We start from the raw sequence: 12,991 nt of genomic DNA, 5'->3' as shown, positions 1-12,991 counted from the left end.
CCGAAAGTGCCGCCATTATCGAAACTTGACAAATAAAAATTTCTTATAAAAAATAATTTTTGAAATTTTTAATTACATCGTTGTAAATTTAGACATAATAATGTAAATAAAGTTGATTTAAATATTTAGTTTGCACTTTTATACATACGATATTAAATTAGATGAATTTTATAATAGATTCTTAAACAGACTTGATACTTTTATGGGACTGAAATTATGACCCCGCAGATAACGACACTCGGTTATAACGTCAAAAAATTGCCGGTCCCATGGATGACGTTATAAGCAAGTTAAACTGTATTTTTACTTTATTAATAGTTATGTTTTAAATCTTAAATTTTGATATCCTCAGCAATGTATAATATGTATGCATTTTGAACTTTCTTAGTAAAATCTATGTAAGCAAATACAGAAAAATATGATGATACTAAATACTCACATATGCAAGTCATAACATAGCTATAATCATTCTGAGATTGGACAAATATCCATGTAATAACTATTACATATTCTGTTTTCAGTAATATTTGAAACAATTAGTAACATCAAAAAATTGTGAAACAATCATTTCACATGTGCAGATGTGAAAAACTATTACAAAAGAAAATGTATACTGGTTAGTAAAGGTTTACTTATAAAATATTTAAATAAAATTTCAAAAGATTATTATTAAATGAATAAAAATTTATCAACTTTATCATTTAAATTCATATGTAAAATATATACAGTAGAGCATCGATTATACGACTCAATTGGGGACTGGGGTTGGTCGGATAACCGAAAAGTATGAAAAAATCCATTATTAGTGTAGTATTTTATTATATCCTATGTAATTAGTATATTATTATATCCCATGTAATTAGTATATCGCTATTAACCTACTTTGCGTTGAATTTTCCTCCATGTTAAGCCTAACAAATTCTTTTTTAAATAATAATTGTCGCTATTGCATCGTTAAAAATTAGAAAATTAAGCCTCGTTTAAATACTGGCTCCCTTTCATGGTTGAGTCAGTGTTGCCAGTTAAAACACGTAAAAATAATATTAAAGTAGCCAAGATATAGCCAAATATTGTAGCGCCACATCACTAGTGGACATTTGAATTTGCCGACTAGAATGCGGTCGGTTAACCGAGGTGACGGTTAATTGGGGGTTGGATAATCAATGCTCTACTGCATATATATATATATTTTGTAAAACTTCTATACTAAAAACTTTACTGTTTAACTGAAGCACAAAAATATTTTGCTAAATATTCAGATATACTATATTTCAAATGCTATATGGTTTAAAAATTTGCTTTGTGTCCTTTTGAAATTTTATGTTATAAAGCTTCTAATCAGAGGCTGTTTGGTTTGTTAATTTAATTTTATTTGATAAGTAAAAATTTTGTAGTTTACATATACGTCATCTATGTTTAAAAAACTGAAGAACTGTTCCTGAAGAAGACATCTTTGTAAATGTTATAAACATTTGATTTTGCTTATATTTTATTAAAGTATGTTCTAATTAACACCAAATAAAACTTTCATTTTATTAGAAGGAAAATAAGTGCTAGAGATATATCACATTTAAAGAAGAGTATGTCCTATTGTACACTTTATAGGACATACTTTTCTGTATAATTCAGTCAACCATGTTTTATTGATATTAATATTGTTAGAATTCTTATATATATCCAATATTTAATCTATAATGGATTACTTAATAACATATTTCCAGGAGTCAATTACATTGGACTTAACCTCCTGACCACCATAGGCAGCCTAATTCCCTGCTTACTTCACTCTCTTGCTCCCCTCTTCCCTGCTTGCCTCTCTCTTGCCCACTTGTTTCTAATATAGATTTTTTTCATAAAACTTTGTGACAATTTAACCCCCCACAAGGAAAACACCTCATTCCAATTTCCACTCACTTTTCAATTTTCTACAGGGTAAACAGCCCAACTCTCCTAGACCTGCTCTCATCACTCCCTTCTCAGTCCAATCCACTTGCTTTACCTAACCCTTGCTCATTTAATTTTTCATTGGCCCAACTCCCCTTTTGAATCCATTTGCTTTGCTCACTAATTTGAAAATTTTGTTACGAATCATCAATTCCTAATGCCACAATTTCATTATTTTTTTTGTGACAGAAAACAGTGACTAAGCTAAGTAAATTTTATATATATATGTTACAGTCAAAACCCGTTTTTAGTTAGAACGCGTTTTAACTAGTTGAAACTAGTTTATACCAAATGTCTTTGTTAAAACCATTTTGTCTAGTTGAAACTAGTTTATACTGAATGTCTTTGTTAAAACTCGTTTTGTCTAGCTAAAACTAGTTTTAACTCAAATTCATTTTTGACTAACAGTAAATTCTAGTTTTAACTAGACAAAACGGGTTTTGTCTAGTTAATTTACTGCTGTACATGTTTTGACTTTAGATAAAACTAGTTTTAACTTTTAACATTAGTTAAAACTAATTTTAGCTACATAAATATGTTTGGGGGAAATAAAGTTATGTATAGTGATTCGGCGGAAGATGCCTAACATTTTGCTTATGAAGAAAATTACAGCGCTAATTTGAGTTTAGGAGCCCTCTAATGAAAATATCATATTCTGGAGTATGTCTTTCAAATAAAAGTTTGGAGTTTATTTTAAAAAATTCTATACTGTGTTTGCAATGACGACTTTTTCACTGTCTGGCATTTTAAGCATCTCACCCCAAGTATCTGGGTGAGATGCCAAATGCCATTAGGGTAAGATAACAAATATAATTGCTTAAAATTAATTTTTGAATTTCTTAACCAAATTTAATTTATTGCATATGTAGTACAAAGTACTTCATAGTAAGTATAACAGCACAGTATAAGTATTGTTAAGTTTCCGCCCGTTCTAACGTGTTCTATAGCTAGCTGAAAGCTTTTTTCAGTCCAAAAACTTTTTTGAGAAGTCCTTATATAATTTCTATGCATATCCTGCAATAAAACGAGAAAACAAAAGTTTATTAAAAATAGGCATATTGGAAATCAATTAACAAAAAATAGGCACGTTACCCCAAGAAAAATGTGGCATATTTTCCATTTGTTGGGGTAAGATGCCTAGTAGAGTCACATGCTCCAGCATGTCCGATCGGGATCGGCGGTAGCTGACAATGGAAACTTTAGAACCTTAACTACATCACACATTAATTGTTTTTAGCAATTTTTAATAAATTCCATTTTAACTTTTAGTTTAAAATTATTCTAGAAACATTTCACAACAAAAACTTCGTTCTTATCTAGCTTTTATTCTTCTCGGATGTAGAAAATGAAGTAACGGTAGCCAACTACAGCTTTCCGCACTCAATATTGGCCCAACGATTCATCATACAAATACATGACAATATGTGACGTCACCGTTTGAAAATATCAAAAATTAGGCATCTTCCCCCGCTTACCATCTTACCCCGAATCACTCTATGCGTTGCAGTCAAACCAGTTTTTAGTTAGGATGCGTTTTAACTAGTTAAAACTAGTTTATACTGGATGTCTTTGTTAAAACCCGTTTTGTCTAGTTAAAACTAGAATTTACTGCTAGTCAAAAATGAATTTGAGTTAAAACTAGTTTTAACTAGACAAAACGGGTTTTAACAAAGACATTCAGTATAAACTAGTTTCAACTAGACAAAACGGGTTTTAACAAAGACATTCAGTATAAACTAGTTTCAACTAGTTAAAACGCGTTCTAACTAAAAACGGGTTTTGACTGTAACATATACATATATATCAGAGAGACAAACTTTTTCATCCATTGTAACACAAATTTTATGTCATAGTTGTGCATGTTCTGAAAAAAAAAAAAAATCTCTGAAACATTCAACCAATAAAATTAGCTATCCTATATTTTTAATAGACTCAATATATAATTGAGCAGTCTGCATCACTGAGGAAATCTTGTAAACAACTAGGTCTTTTTTTCTATTGTTGAGTTTAGTCAGTTTATCTAGGTAACTATATGATTACATCTTATAATGAACCTTTAGATGGGAATACCTTATGCTATTATATGCAATATTAATTGCCTTTAATTGCTCCTGTAAAATTTGATTTTAGTACTTATCATTCACACACGAAAACCCCATAACTTGTGTACACACACACACACTTATCAATAGATCCTTTGAAACTGCAATTTTAATCAAAACAAGCTATAAAAAAACCAATTTTACCATAAGCTGATATAAACAAGAGTTAAGTTCCTATGGCATATTTATAGTAACAAAAGCATCACCAAACTTCTAAATAAAGATCCAAAACACTCCTAACATTAAACATTGAAATAAATGTGAGCTATACATATATAATATTTAAGATAAATTAATAAAATCAGATAAGATTTGTCAATTTTTGGTAAATCAGTGAGAGAGAATGATTATGGTAGCGAGTGATGTGGCTTAACTCTCATCACCAATTGTGGATAACGATGAGAAAAACAATGTTTACAAAATGAAAATTTTAAGGAGAACCTCCTACCACCATGCTCCATATTTTAATTATTTTTTGTAATTTTCCAGAAAACTAAAAATAATAAGATATAATTTGAATTTTGAAATGCATGAATTACATGACAAACTACTTTAAACCACTTCTTTTGATTTTATTTTCTATTTCAAACCTGAAAATGGCCTATAAATATAAATAAAAACATTTAATTATAATTAATTTCTAAATTAAAGGTTTGCTGTTTATTCTTCTAATAAGATGACTATGTTGAAAATTATTATTTTCCAAATCAGTTTTATGCTGTTTAAATTTTGTAATCATTCATTCTCTTATATTTTCAGTTTTTAGTTTCATTATTATATTGTATTAATTATCAAATCTCACAGTTCAATTATTATTTGATAACCTGATGAAGTGACAGTTTTTATTAACTTCTACATCTGTCAATGTCAAACAAATGTATAATTTATACTATCTACAGAATGTTACTTATCCAGGTTAAAATAATTATATTTAATTTAAAATCAAAAATTAAAAAAATAATTTTATATTTTAAAAAATTATGTATAATATGTCAAATGACAATTTAAATATATATCTAATATTAGAAAAAATATTCAGTTAGAAATTATTTATTTACATAAAAAATTTTCAATAAATAAACAATTCTCTTGTAACAAACCAAGATTTCTAACATTTAAAGAAAATACAAAAATTTATTAAAAAAGAATAAAAATTGTCATCTTGAGTCACACAGTTTGACTTGATTATACAATTAATTATGACACATCAAATTACAATCTTACAAGTTAATGAATGTAATAAATTTTATCTAATGTTGTATAAGTTGTTTATATTTAAAATGAATGAAATCATTATATATAAATTTTTAATTTATCTATGTTTTTATAATGATTTCATTCATTTTAAATATATACACTAATGTTTCAATTTTAATTTGTATTCAGATTATAATGTACTTTGGTATAAAGATCAAAGTGGTATGTAATTTTTAATATATAGAATACTTTCCATAAGTTATTTTTATACAATGTATCAATAGAAAGTTTTTGGAATATTTGAAAATCTTTAAGACCATCAGTCAAATCTAAGTCAAAGATGGGGGAAAAAAATATAAAATAAGTTTAATTCATTAATTTATTCACAACACATTTTCTAAACATACATTGTTAATGTTCATTTTTACAGATTTACTCTACAGTCAGACTTTCATAAAATAAACTCTTTTGAACTCTCTAAATTATTATTCAGCATACAATTTCTAGTAACTTACCTTTATTATTACATAAGATTTTTTTGCTAAAGAATAATTTGAGTCAGTTATTAATAATTTATTACAAAAATTTAGTTAAAAACAAAACATTCTTATATATTTCTAAAGTGCTTACAGAACTAGTTACTGATTGATTTATAATTACTTTGTGCACTTAATTTTAGATTTCTCATTGAATTTATATTAAAGTGAAAGTGTTTTTATATTAAAAACTATTTTATTTCAAAATTTGTTTCTTTAAAATTAAAAAAATTTTCAATATTTTCAATACAGTTTGTATTTGTTTTACTTTTTTAAAACCATGTTTGCCTAAATTGTGGCCCATTGTAATGTTACTCTTGATCAAAGTGGCCTGCAAAACAATTTGGGTTGGCCAGGCCTGACTTAAATAATAATTCTAAATCAGTTCGGCCTAGGACAAACTAGTTAAGCCTAAAGTATTTAGGCCAAACTAGATTGTTCTAGGCTAAACTAGTATNGGCCCATTGTAATGTTACTCTTGATCAAAGTGGCCTGCAAAACAATTTGGGTTGGCCAGGCCTGACTTAAATAATAATTCTAAATCAGTTCGGCCTAGGACAAACTAGTTAAGCCTAAAGTATTTAGGCCAAACTAGATTGTTCTAGGCTAAACTAGTATACCCTGACATGCGTAGAATAAACTAGTTTGGCCTGAAATCGGGTTTGGCCAGAAACATATATGCAGTCTTTCATTTTTATTAGTTATGTTTTTTTGTTGTGGGGCTACAGAATCTGTCTAATGTTGATTGCTTTTCTCTCTTCTTCAGGATTTTCATAAGTAATTAATAGCCTTGTAATTGTAGAGATCCCCAAGCCTATTAACCTCAACCTGGTTTGTATGCCATTCTAAGACCATTGATCTGACATCCCCCACTTCTTCAAAAGATCTTTAATTAATAGCAGATATCAGCATTAATCCTCTTTTTCATAATAAAATGTATCTCGCCGAGTTTCTTGGTGTTCTTCATTGAAGAGTTCTTGGCGTTCTTCTGTTGTCAGATCCGTTTCAGGTTCCATTATAAGCTCTTCAATGTTCTTTATTTCTCAGAAGTGATTTTTGTTACTCCTTTAGCTGCTTGAGTCTTCTTGATTATACTGTATCTTTCTTAGATAAGATTGAACTGTGCTCTACTGTAGTTTTGTTCAAGCCATACTGCCCAGCAACATCAGACATCTGCCCACTCTCTACCTTTGCTATTTTACCTTTCAAAAATAAAACACAACGCAAAACTTAACGAGTGCCCACCTGACAGTCTCACTAATACTATAAAAGAATTGTTTCTGTCAGAAAAATAAAAGGCTGGAATTACAAGGGAGAGTTTCAAAGTTTGGAGGAATACTATCTGATGAGTATATTCGGGTTGAGCGTCAATGTCGATGTTTCCAGCGCCCTGAAAAGCTTCGAACTGTTGCCTGAAGACAAGGGAAAATCAATTGGTATTTGCTATTTTCTTTGCTTCTTTTTATGTTTGTTCAATGAAGTGTTCGTTATCCAAACATTTGTTTGTTGTCCATTCATAAAAATCTTTCACGATAGTGTCCGTTATCTAATTTGTTCATTAACCGATCACACACTGTATTTCCATGATCCATTTTATTTCGTAAAAAGGAACTGGTCTTTGTGTCATCAGCCATCCCATACCTACGCTCCCCTTCATTACATATATGTCAAGCCTTTAGAAAATTCAGGTATATACTACTACTAACTCTCCAGTCCACATTGTTTAGGATACTTTGCAATGATAGAGAGGGGGTTACACTTTTTGCAAAATGCACTAACTGGGTCAAATTTATTATATATATGTGCAACTATCAGAATGCTCTGTGTCTGTCTAGCAGAGCATTGTGAAGACATTACACGTGGGACATGTTCAACAGAGATAGTCAAAAAAGTGATGGAATATAACTTTGATCCTCTTTGATCACAAGTTTCTCTGGTAACACACTTTGGGGATAGGAGAGTTTTGTTCACTTGTGAGTCTCTGTTTATTACATCAACATTCCCACCAGTGCCGGCCCGAGGCAAGTTTTAAGATGGAGCGAGATCCTATTATGGCGCCCCCTTGGTCAGTAGCGTAGCGAACATAACTGGCGCTGGGGGCACGACACTTTATTGGCGCCCCCTCCAGAAACATATAGTTTGTCTTGGAGACCATTTGGGCACCCCTCTGTGAGTGGCGCCCGGTGCTTGATGCACCCCCTCACTACGCCACTGCCCTTGGTTGCCCCCAAATTTATGCCCTTTAATTTTCTTTACCACTGAGGCGCCCCCTAGGACTTAGCGCCTGGAGCGGCTGCTCTTTTCGCCCTATGGTAGGGCCGACTCTGATTCCCACTCAACTTTCTCACACTTGATATTCCAGAGCTATGGGTTGTGCTGTTCAACTTGCTAAAATCATAGGTCACGCAGTTGTGACAAGGGAGCTCCAGTGTTTAAATTTTCTTTATATTCTTATCAATTATTTCTGTGTATTTTAATTATGTTATTTTTGTTAACCATTGCCATCATACATTATGTTTATAGAGACAAAGTGATAAGTATACCAAACATAAAAACATATTTTAAGATTTTCTTAAATTTTGTAAATTTAAAAATTTTTGTTCTGGAAATTTTATCTAATATCAATATATTTCAATTATCAATTAATACAATCATTAAGAAATGAAACAATAAATCAAAAATGAATATTGAAGTCATCTTGAGTCACACAGTTTGACTTGATTATACAATTAATTATGACACATCAAATTACAATCTTACAAGTTAATGAATGTAATAAATTTTATCTAATGTTGTATAAGTTGTTTATATTTAAAATGAATGAAATCATTATATATAAATTTTTAATTTATCTNAAACAACTTTTGAAAACAGATTTATAAAAAGGATCCTAATTAACTTATTAATTTGGCAAGACCTTTTTGAAATAATTTTTGCTGCTTATTCTAGAACATCTTATAGCATGATTCATTTTATAGTTTATTAATTTAAATTACATTTATATTTGATATCAATAATAATTTAGACTATTTATAAAGCATTTTTTACCTGTCTTGACATACTGATTTAAATTACTGTATTATTAGATTTTAAAAAAATTAATAAATAATACTTTTATAAATAAACTCAATATAAATTAACATTTTATATTTTTTGTTTTTTTAACAATTTTATAATATATTTAAAAATTATTCCTATTTTATGTTTCATTAATATTTATAATAAATACAACCTATATATAATAAATATAACTGAAGTTAACATAACCTAAAATTTAAAAATCCACCAAAAAACAAAAAAAATGTTTGCGTAACAATTCCGCAATTATGTAATCTTAATTCCTGAAAATTACATATTAAATCCAGAATTTCAGAAAAATCAATCAAGTTTTACTCAAACCTTTAGTTAGATTAATTATATGTTTACAAATTCCTATAAAGCTTTGCTTTCACAACCAGTTTTTGATACGTACTGATAAAAATATAAACATCATAAATTAAGTCAATCTACTATGCATATGTAGCTAGAACTATTTCCAAGACTAACGGCACAAAACCTTTCTCACTAATTTCTAGCCTTATTAACTGGAGTACAAACGTTTTCGGCCTTCTAGTGTACCCGAGGAAGGCCTATTAAGAAGGCCGAAAACATTTGTACTCCAGTTAATAAGGCTAGAAATTAGTGAGAAAGGTTTTGTGCCGTTAGTCTTAAGTCAATCACTTTTCCTTCAAAATTTATTTTTTGTTAAAAAGTATTTTTGTACAGTACATGTAACATGTAGCTAACAAACTTCAGCATAATTCATAGATTCAATACTCTTAAAACAACATCTTTTGCAATAAATTTACTTTTTCTTGTATATTTTTCTAAGTTACAATAACTAATAGTAATTCAGAAGGTTTTTACCTATCAAAAGAGTATTATCTATTTTATATAATAGATAACTTATAAAAATGAGATTTCTTTCAACAATTAACTTGTACAGTACACTAGTTTACACCTAGCAAAATTTCTGTAAATTTGCTAACTTATAAACCAATTAATGAATTAATATAATAATATATTTACGAAGTTACCTGAAGCTGAATAGGCACTGTCAATGACTAAAATTGCAAGTCACGACGAATTCTGCGAAACACGTCTTGTTTACTGAACGTTAGAAAAGAACATCGCAGTTGGCAAAAGCATTTATTGCTAAAGTTAGTCTGTTTCTTAATATAAAATTGAATACAAAGGACCGTCGAATGGTTATTCTTTTACGTGATCTAACTATATCAAATATTGTGATTGGTTCTCATTCATTTCATAGACGACAATATACCAATTAGAGTCAACGTGACATGCTGCATTAGTTTGATCATTTTAAACTTTATTTTTTAGTTAGTAAATTAATTTTAAACACTTACCAAAATAATATATTGACGGCGATTAAGACGACAGCACTAATGTAAGGCCGTTCCCATATTAAAAGGGCCTGAATAGGAATGATGTATTGTTCGAGCTTACTTATCAAAGACGCAAAACTACTTTCGGGCCTAACTAACTCTTCGTTCCTTTCCTCACGTGTTTGAATCATTTGTACTAAATAATTATATAAATTTTCCATTGATTTAATCAATCTGTTTATATATGAACTCATTTAGGACACAACTTCCACTTATTTAAAGCGTATAATCCAATTGACACAAATATTAAATCACTCTCTCATTTCGAAACTAATTTTTTTCCACAGGTGGCGCTTTAACGATATTTGCAAAATATATCATTTGGTTTTTTTTAAAAAATCGATTTTTTAAATTAACTTATTTTTGTATAGTTAATTTAGATTAATTATTATGAATAATAACTACGCATTTTAAAATGAAAATACAAAATATTACAAGCTAATAAGTAAAGTAATAAATTTCTGAAGTTTTAATGAAGTACAGTACTGTATGGAAATTCGAAAATTCATACTGTACGAAACGATCGCGTTATTTTAAGTGTATTACATATATTGATGGGGAAAATTGTTTTAAATGTTATAATTTTGAGGAAATTTCGAAACTGGTTAGAGGAAATAGTGATATATTCATTTAACATTATTATCCTTGACCGTGACCATGATTCTCCACGCGAATCTAACGTAAAGTTAATCGAAGCAGAATTACTCGTCCAAATTAATGGAATAAATTGCATTGCATTTTTTCTTAAATTCATATTTTAATATATTTGCTTATTTACTTCTATAATTATATTCCACATTTTCCTGCTATTTATCAGAAGAAACTAATGGTTTTAAGCAGTCGGAAGTTCGAATTTTTAAATAGTCGATTCTTCTGACGGCCAGATAGCCGAGCGGTTAAGGTGACGGCCTACCGCTCTGGAGGTTCCGGTATCGAATCCAAACGAGTCGAATAATCCCCAGGAATTTTTCGGGGGTAGGCCGTCTGGATATGTCGGGCCCAGTCCCTCACCACCCAACCGCCTTTTTTAAAACTTTTTCCGCCATATGGGCATTAAAAGGACCTCTTTAAGCAAGCCCATTATGGGTTCAGCCAGGCCCACAATGGAGCGGCCGTGGTGAAAGACAGGGGCCAACATATCCAGACGGACCACCCCCCGAAAAATTCCTGGGGATTATTGGACTCATTTGGATTCGATTCCGGTCTCCCAGAACGTAGACCGCTCGGCCATCCTGCCCCCAGCTGCCCCATTGTGGGCCTGGCCGAACCTATAATGGGCTTGCTAATGAAGGCCCTCTTAGTACCTACAGAGAGTTTTTAAAAAAGCCATTTTTCTGTATATTTTTTTTTAAAACAGAAGATAGACTTATTAAGAGGAATTATTACAAGTTGTGCTCTCAATCATAACTTTGATTATATACCGTAGACTGGTGTTACTTTGTGACAAGTAGGGTAACTTTAGGACAATCACTGTTTTGAATGAATTTAAATTAAATGCCACTGCCATTTCAATGATATACAAACTGTTGTCTTTGGTTCTAATACTCCGACTATGCTGCCACATAATGTCAAGGCCCAGAAGCTCTGTTTGTTTTCCTGCCTTTTAGGCAGCCATTTTTAGTTAGGTTACATTTTCTTTGATCAACACATGCTCCAGAAACTTTCATCTGTTGAGAAAACTCTAGTTTCTATTGAAAACAAAGATAAATATTTTGAAATAAATAACTATTATCTATTATAATCAAATGTTTGATAATATTTAAAAATAATTATTTGATTATAAAAAATACTTTATTGAAAAATCTAACATATAAGGGGCAACTTTGCGACTGTAGCAAACTCACCCAGTGAGCTTTAAGGAACGATAAATCAGATGAGGACACTCCAAGTGATGACATGAACTTGGCAACGGTTCCTTATGCGGAGTCTGACGACAGTATGACGTGGGTACCTGGGGAAATAGAAGACGAGCATCCTTTCACTCCTCTACAATCAATCGATGATAGATTACAACACGATTTAAAATATTTATCTGAGGGAACGTTTGTTTTAATAAATTATGAAGGTGTTCTTTATCCTGGACTGATATTAAAACAGAAAAAGATACTCAATAAGGGCTATGGAGAAAAATGGTTGTATTTGGAAATGGCCAAATAAGGACAACATCCTGGACTATACAGTAGATATAGTGCAAGCCACCCAAAAAGATAAGTCGCCAGGATATTTATTGTGTAAAATAACTATTAAATTATCTATCCTGAACATTATGTACAATTTGGTTTCATTTGTTTCACCGCTAATATGATTGATATATATATAATATGTATATAGCCTATATATATACACAGTAAGACCCCGCTTAATGCAGGGGACTATTTTTGATAAATAAAGATTGGTGACAGTCTAACGTTGCGACAATCCTACTTTTATACTGTTAAAAAAACACTTTGTCCTAAAGTTACCCCTACTTAAAGGGTAACTTTAGGACAAGAAAAAGGTGGGAGTATTTTTAAACGCTTGACCTGGGAGTGAAAATATTGGTGAATTTCAAGAAATCATCATCATATTTACCTAACACAATGCAAAACGGTTCGTAACAGTCATTTGATCAGAGGTGCAAAAAGTGCAAAAACCATACCATACCAAAGTAACCCCAGACTACGGTATATTAGCATAACTAGAAATTTCCCCGTCTTGTTCTTGTTTAGTTGACGTGGCCATATTCTGGTCACTGTCTCTGGTTTCTCGCTAGCCGGTCGCTGATTGG

The 12,991-nt window shown here is 30.5% G+C and overlaps 1 protein-coding gene across 3 annotated transcripts in view; it reads right to left on the bottom strand.

Annotated features, from left to right (window-relative positions):
- The window catches only part of LOC111633678 (reticulophagy regulator 3-like), a 59,897-nt gene extending 49,398 nt beyond the window's left edge, over window positions 1-10,499 (bottom strand). For 2 of the 3 annotated variants that reach the window (XM_023378289.1, XM_023378290.1), the window contains exon 1: window positions 10,186-10,499. In XM_023378289.1, coding sequence (XP_023234057.1) covers window positions 10,186-10,418 — 233 coding nt within the window. In that variant the 5' untranslated portion in view covers window positions 10,419-10,499. Of the gene's footprint in view, window positions 1-9,855; window positions 10,028-10,185 lie in introns of those variants that run through there. The other variant, XM_023378291.1, reaches the window with a different exon arrangement.
- Window positions 10,500-12,991: the final 2,492 nt, after the last annotated feature.

This window comes from Centruroides sculpturatus, unplaced genomic scaffold, assembly GCF_000671375.1.
Source record: "Centruroides sculpturatus isolate CEXI.00-Female unplaced genomic scaffold, Cexi_2.0 scaffold871, whole genome shotgun sequence".
Taxonomy (NCBI): domain Eukaryota; kingdom Metazoa; phylum Arthropoda; class Arachnida; order Scorpiones; family Buthidae; genus Centruroides; species Centruroides sculpturatus.
Note: the sequence above shows the minus strand (reverse complement) of the source record. Positions and strands in the feature narration are given on the sequence as shown.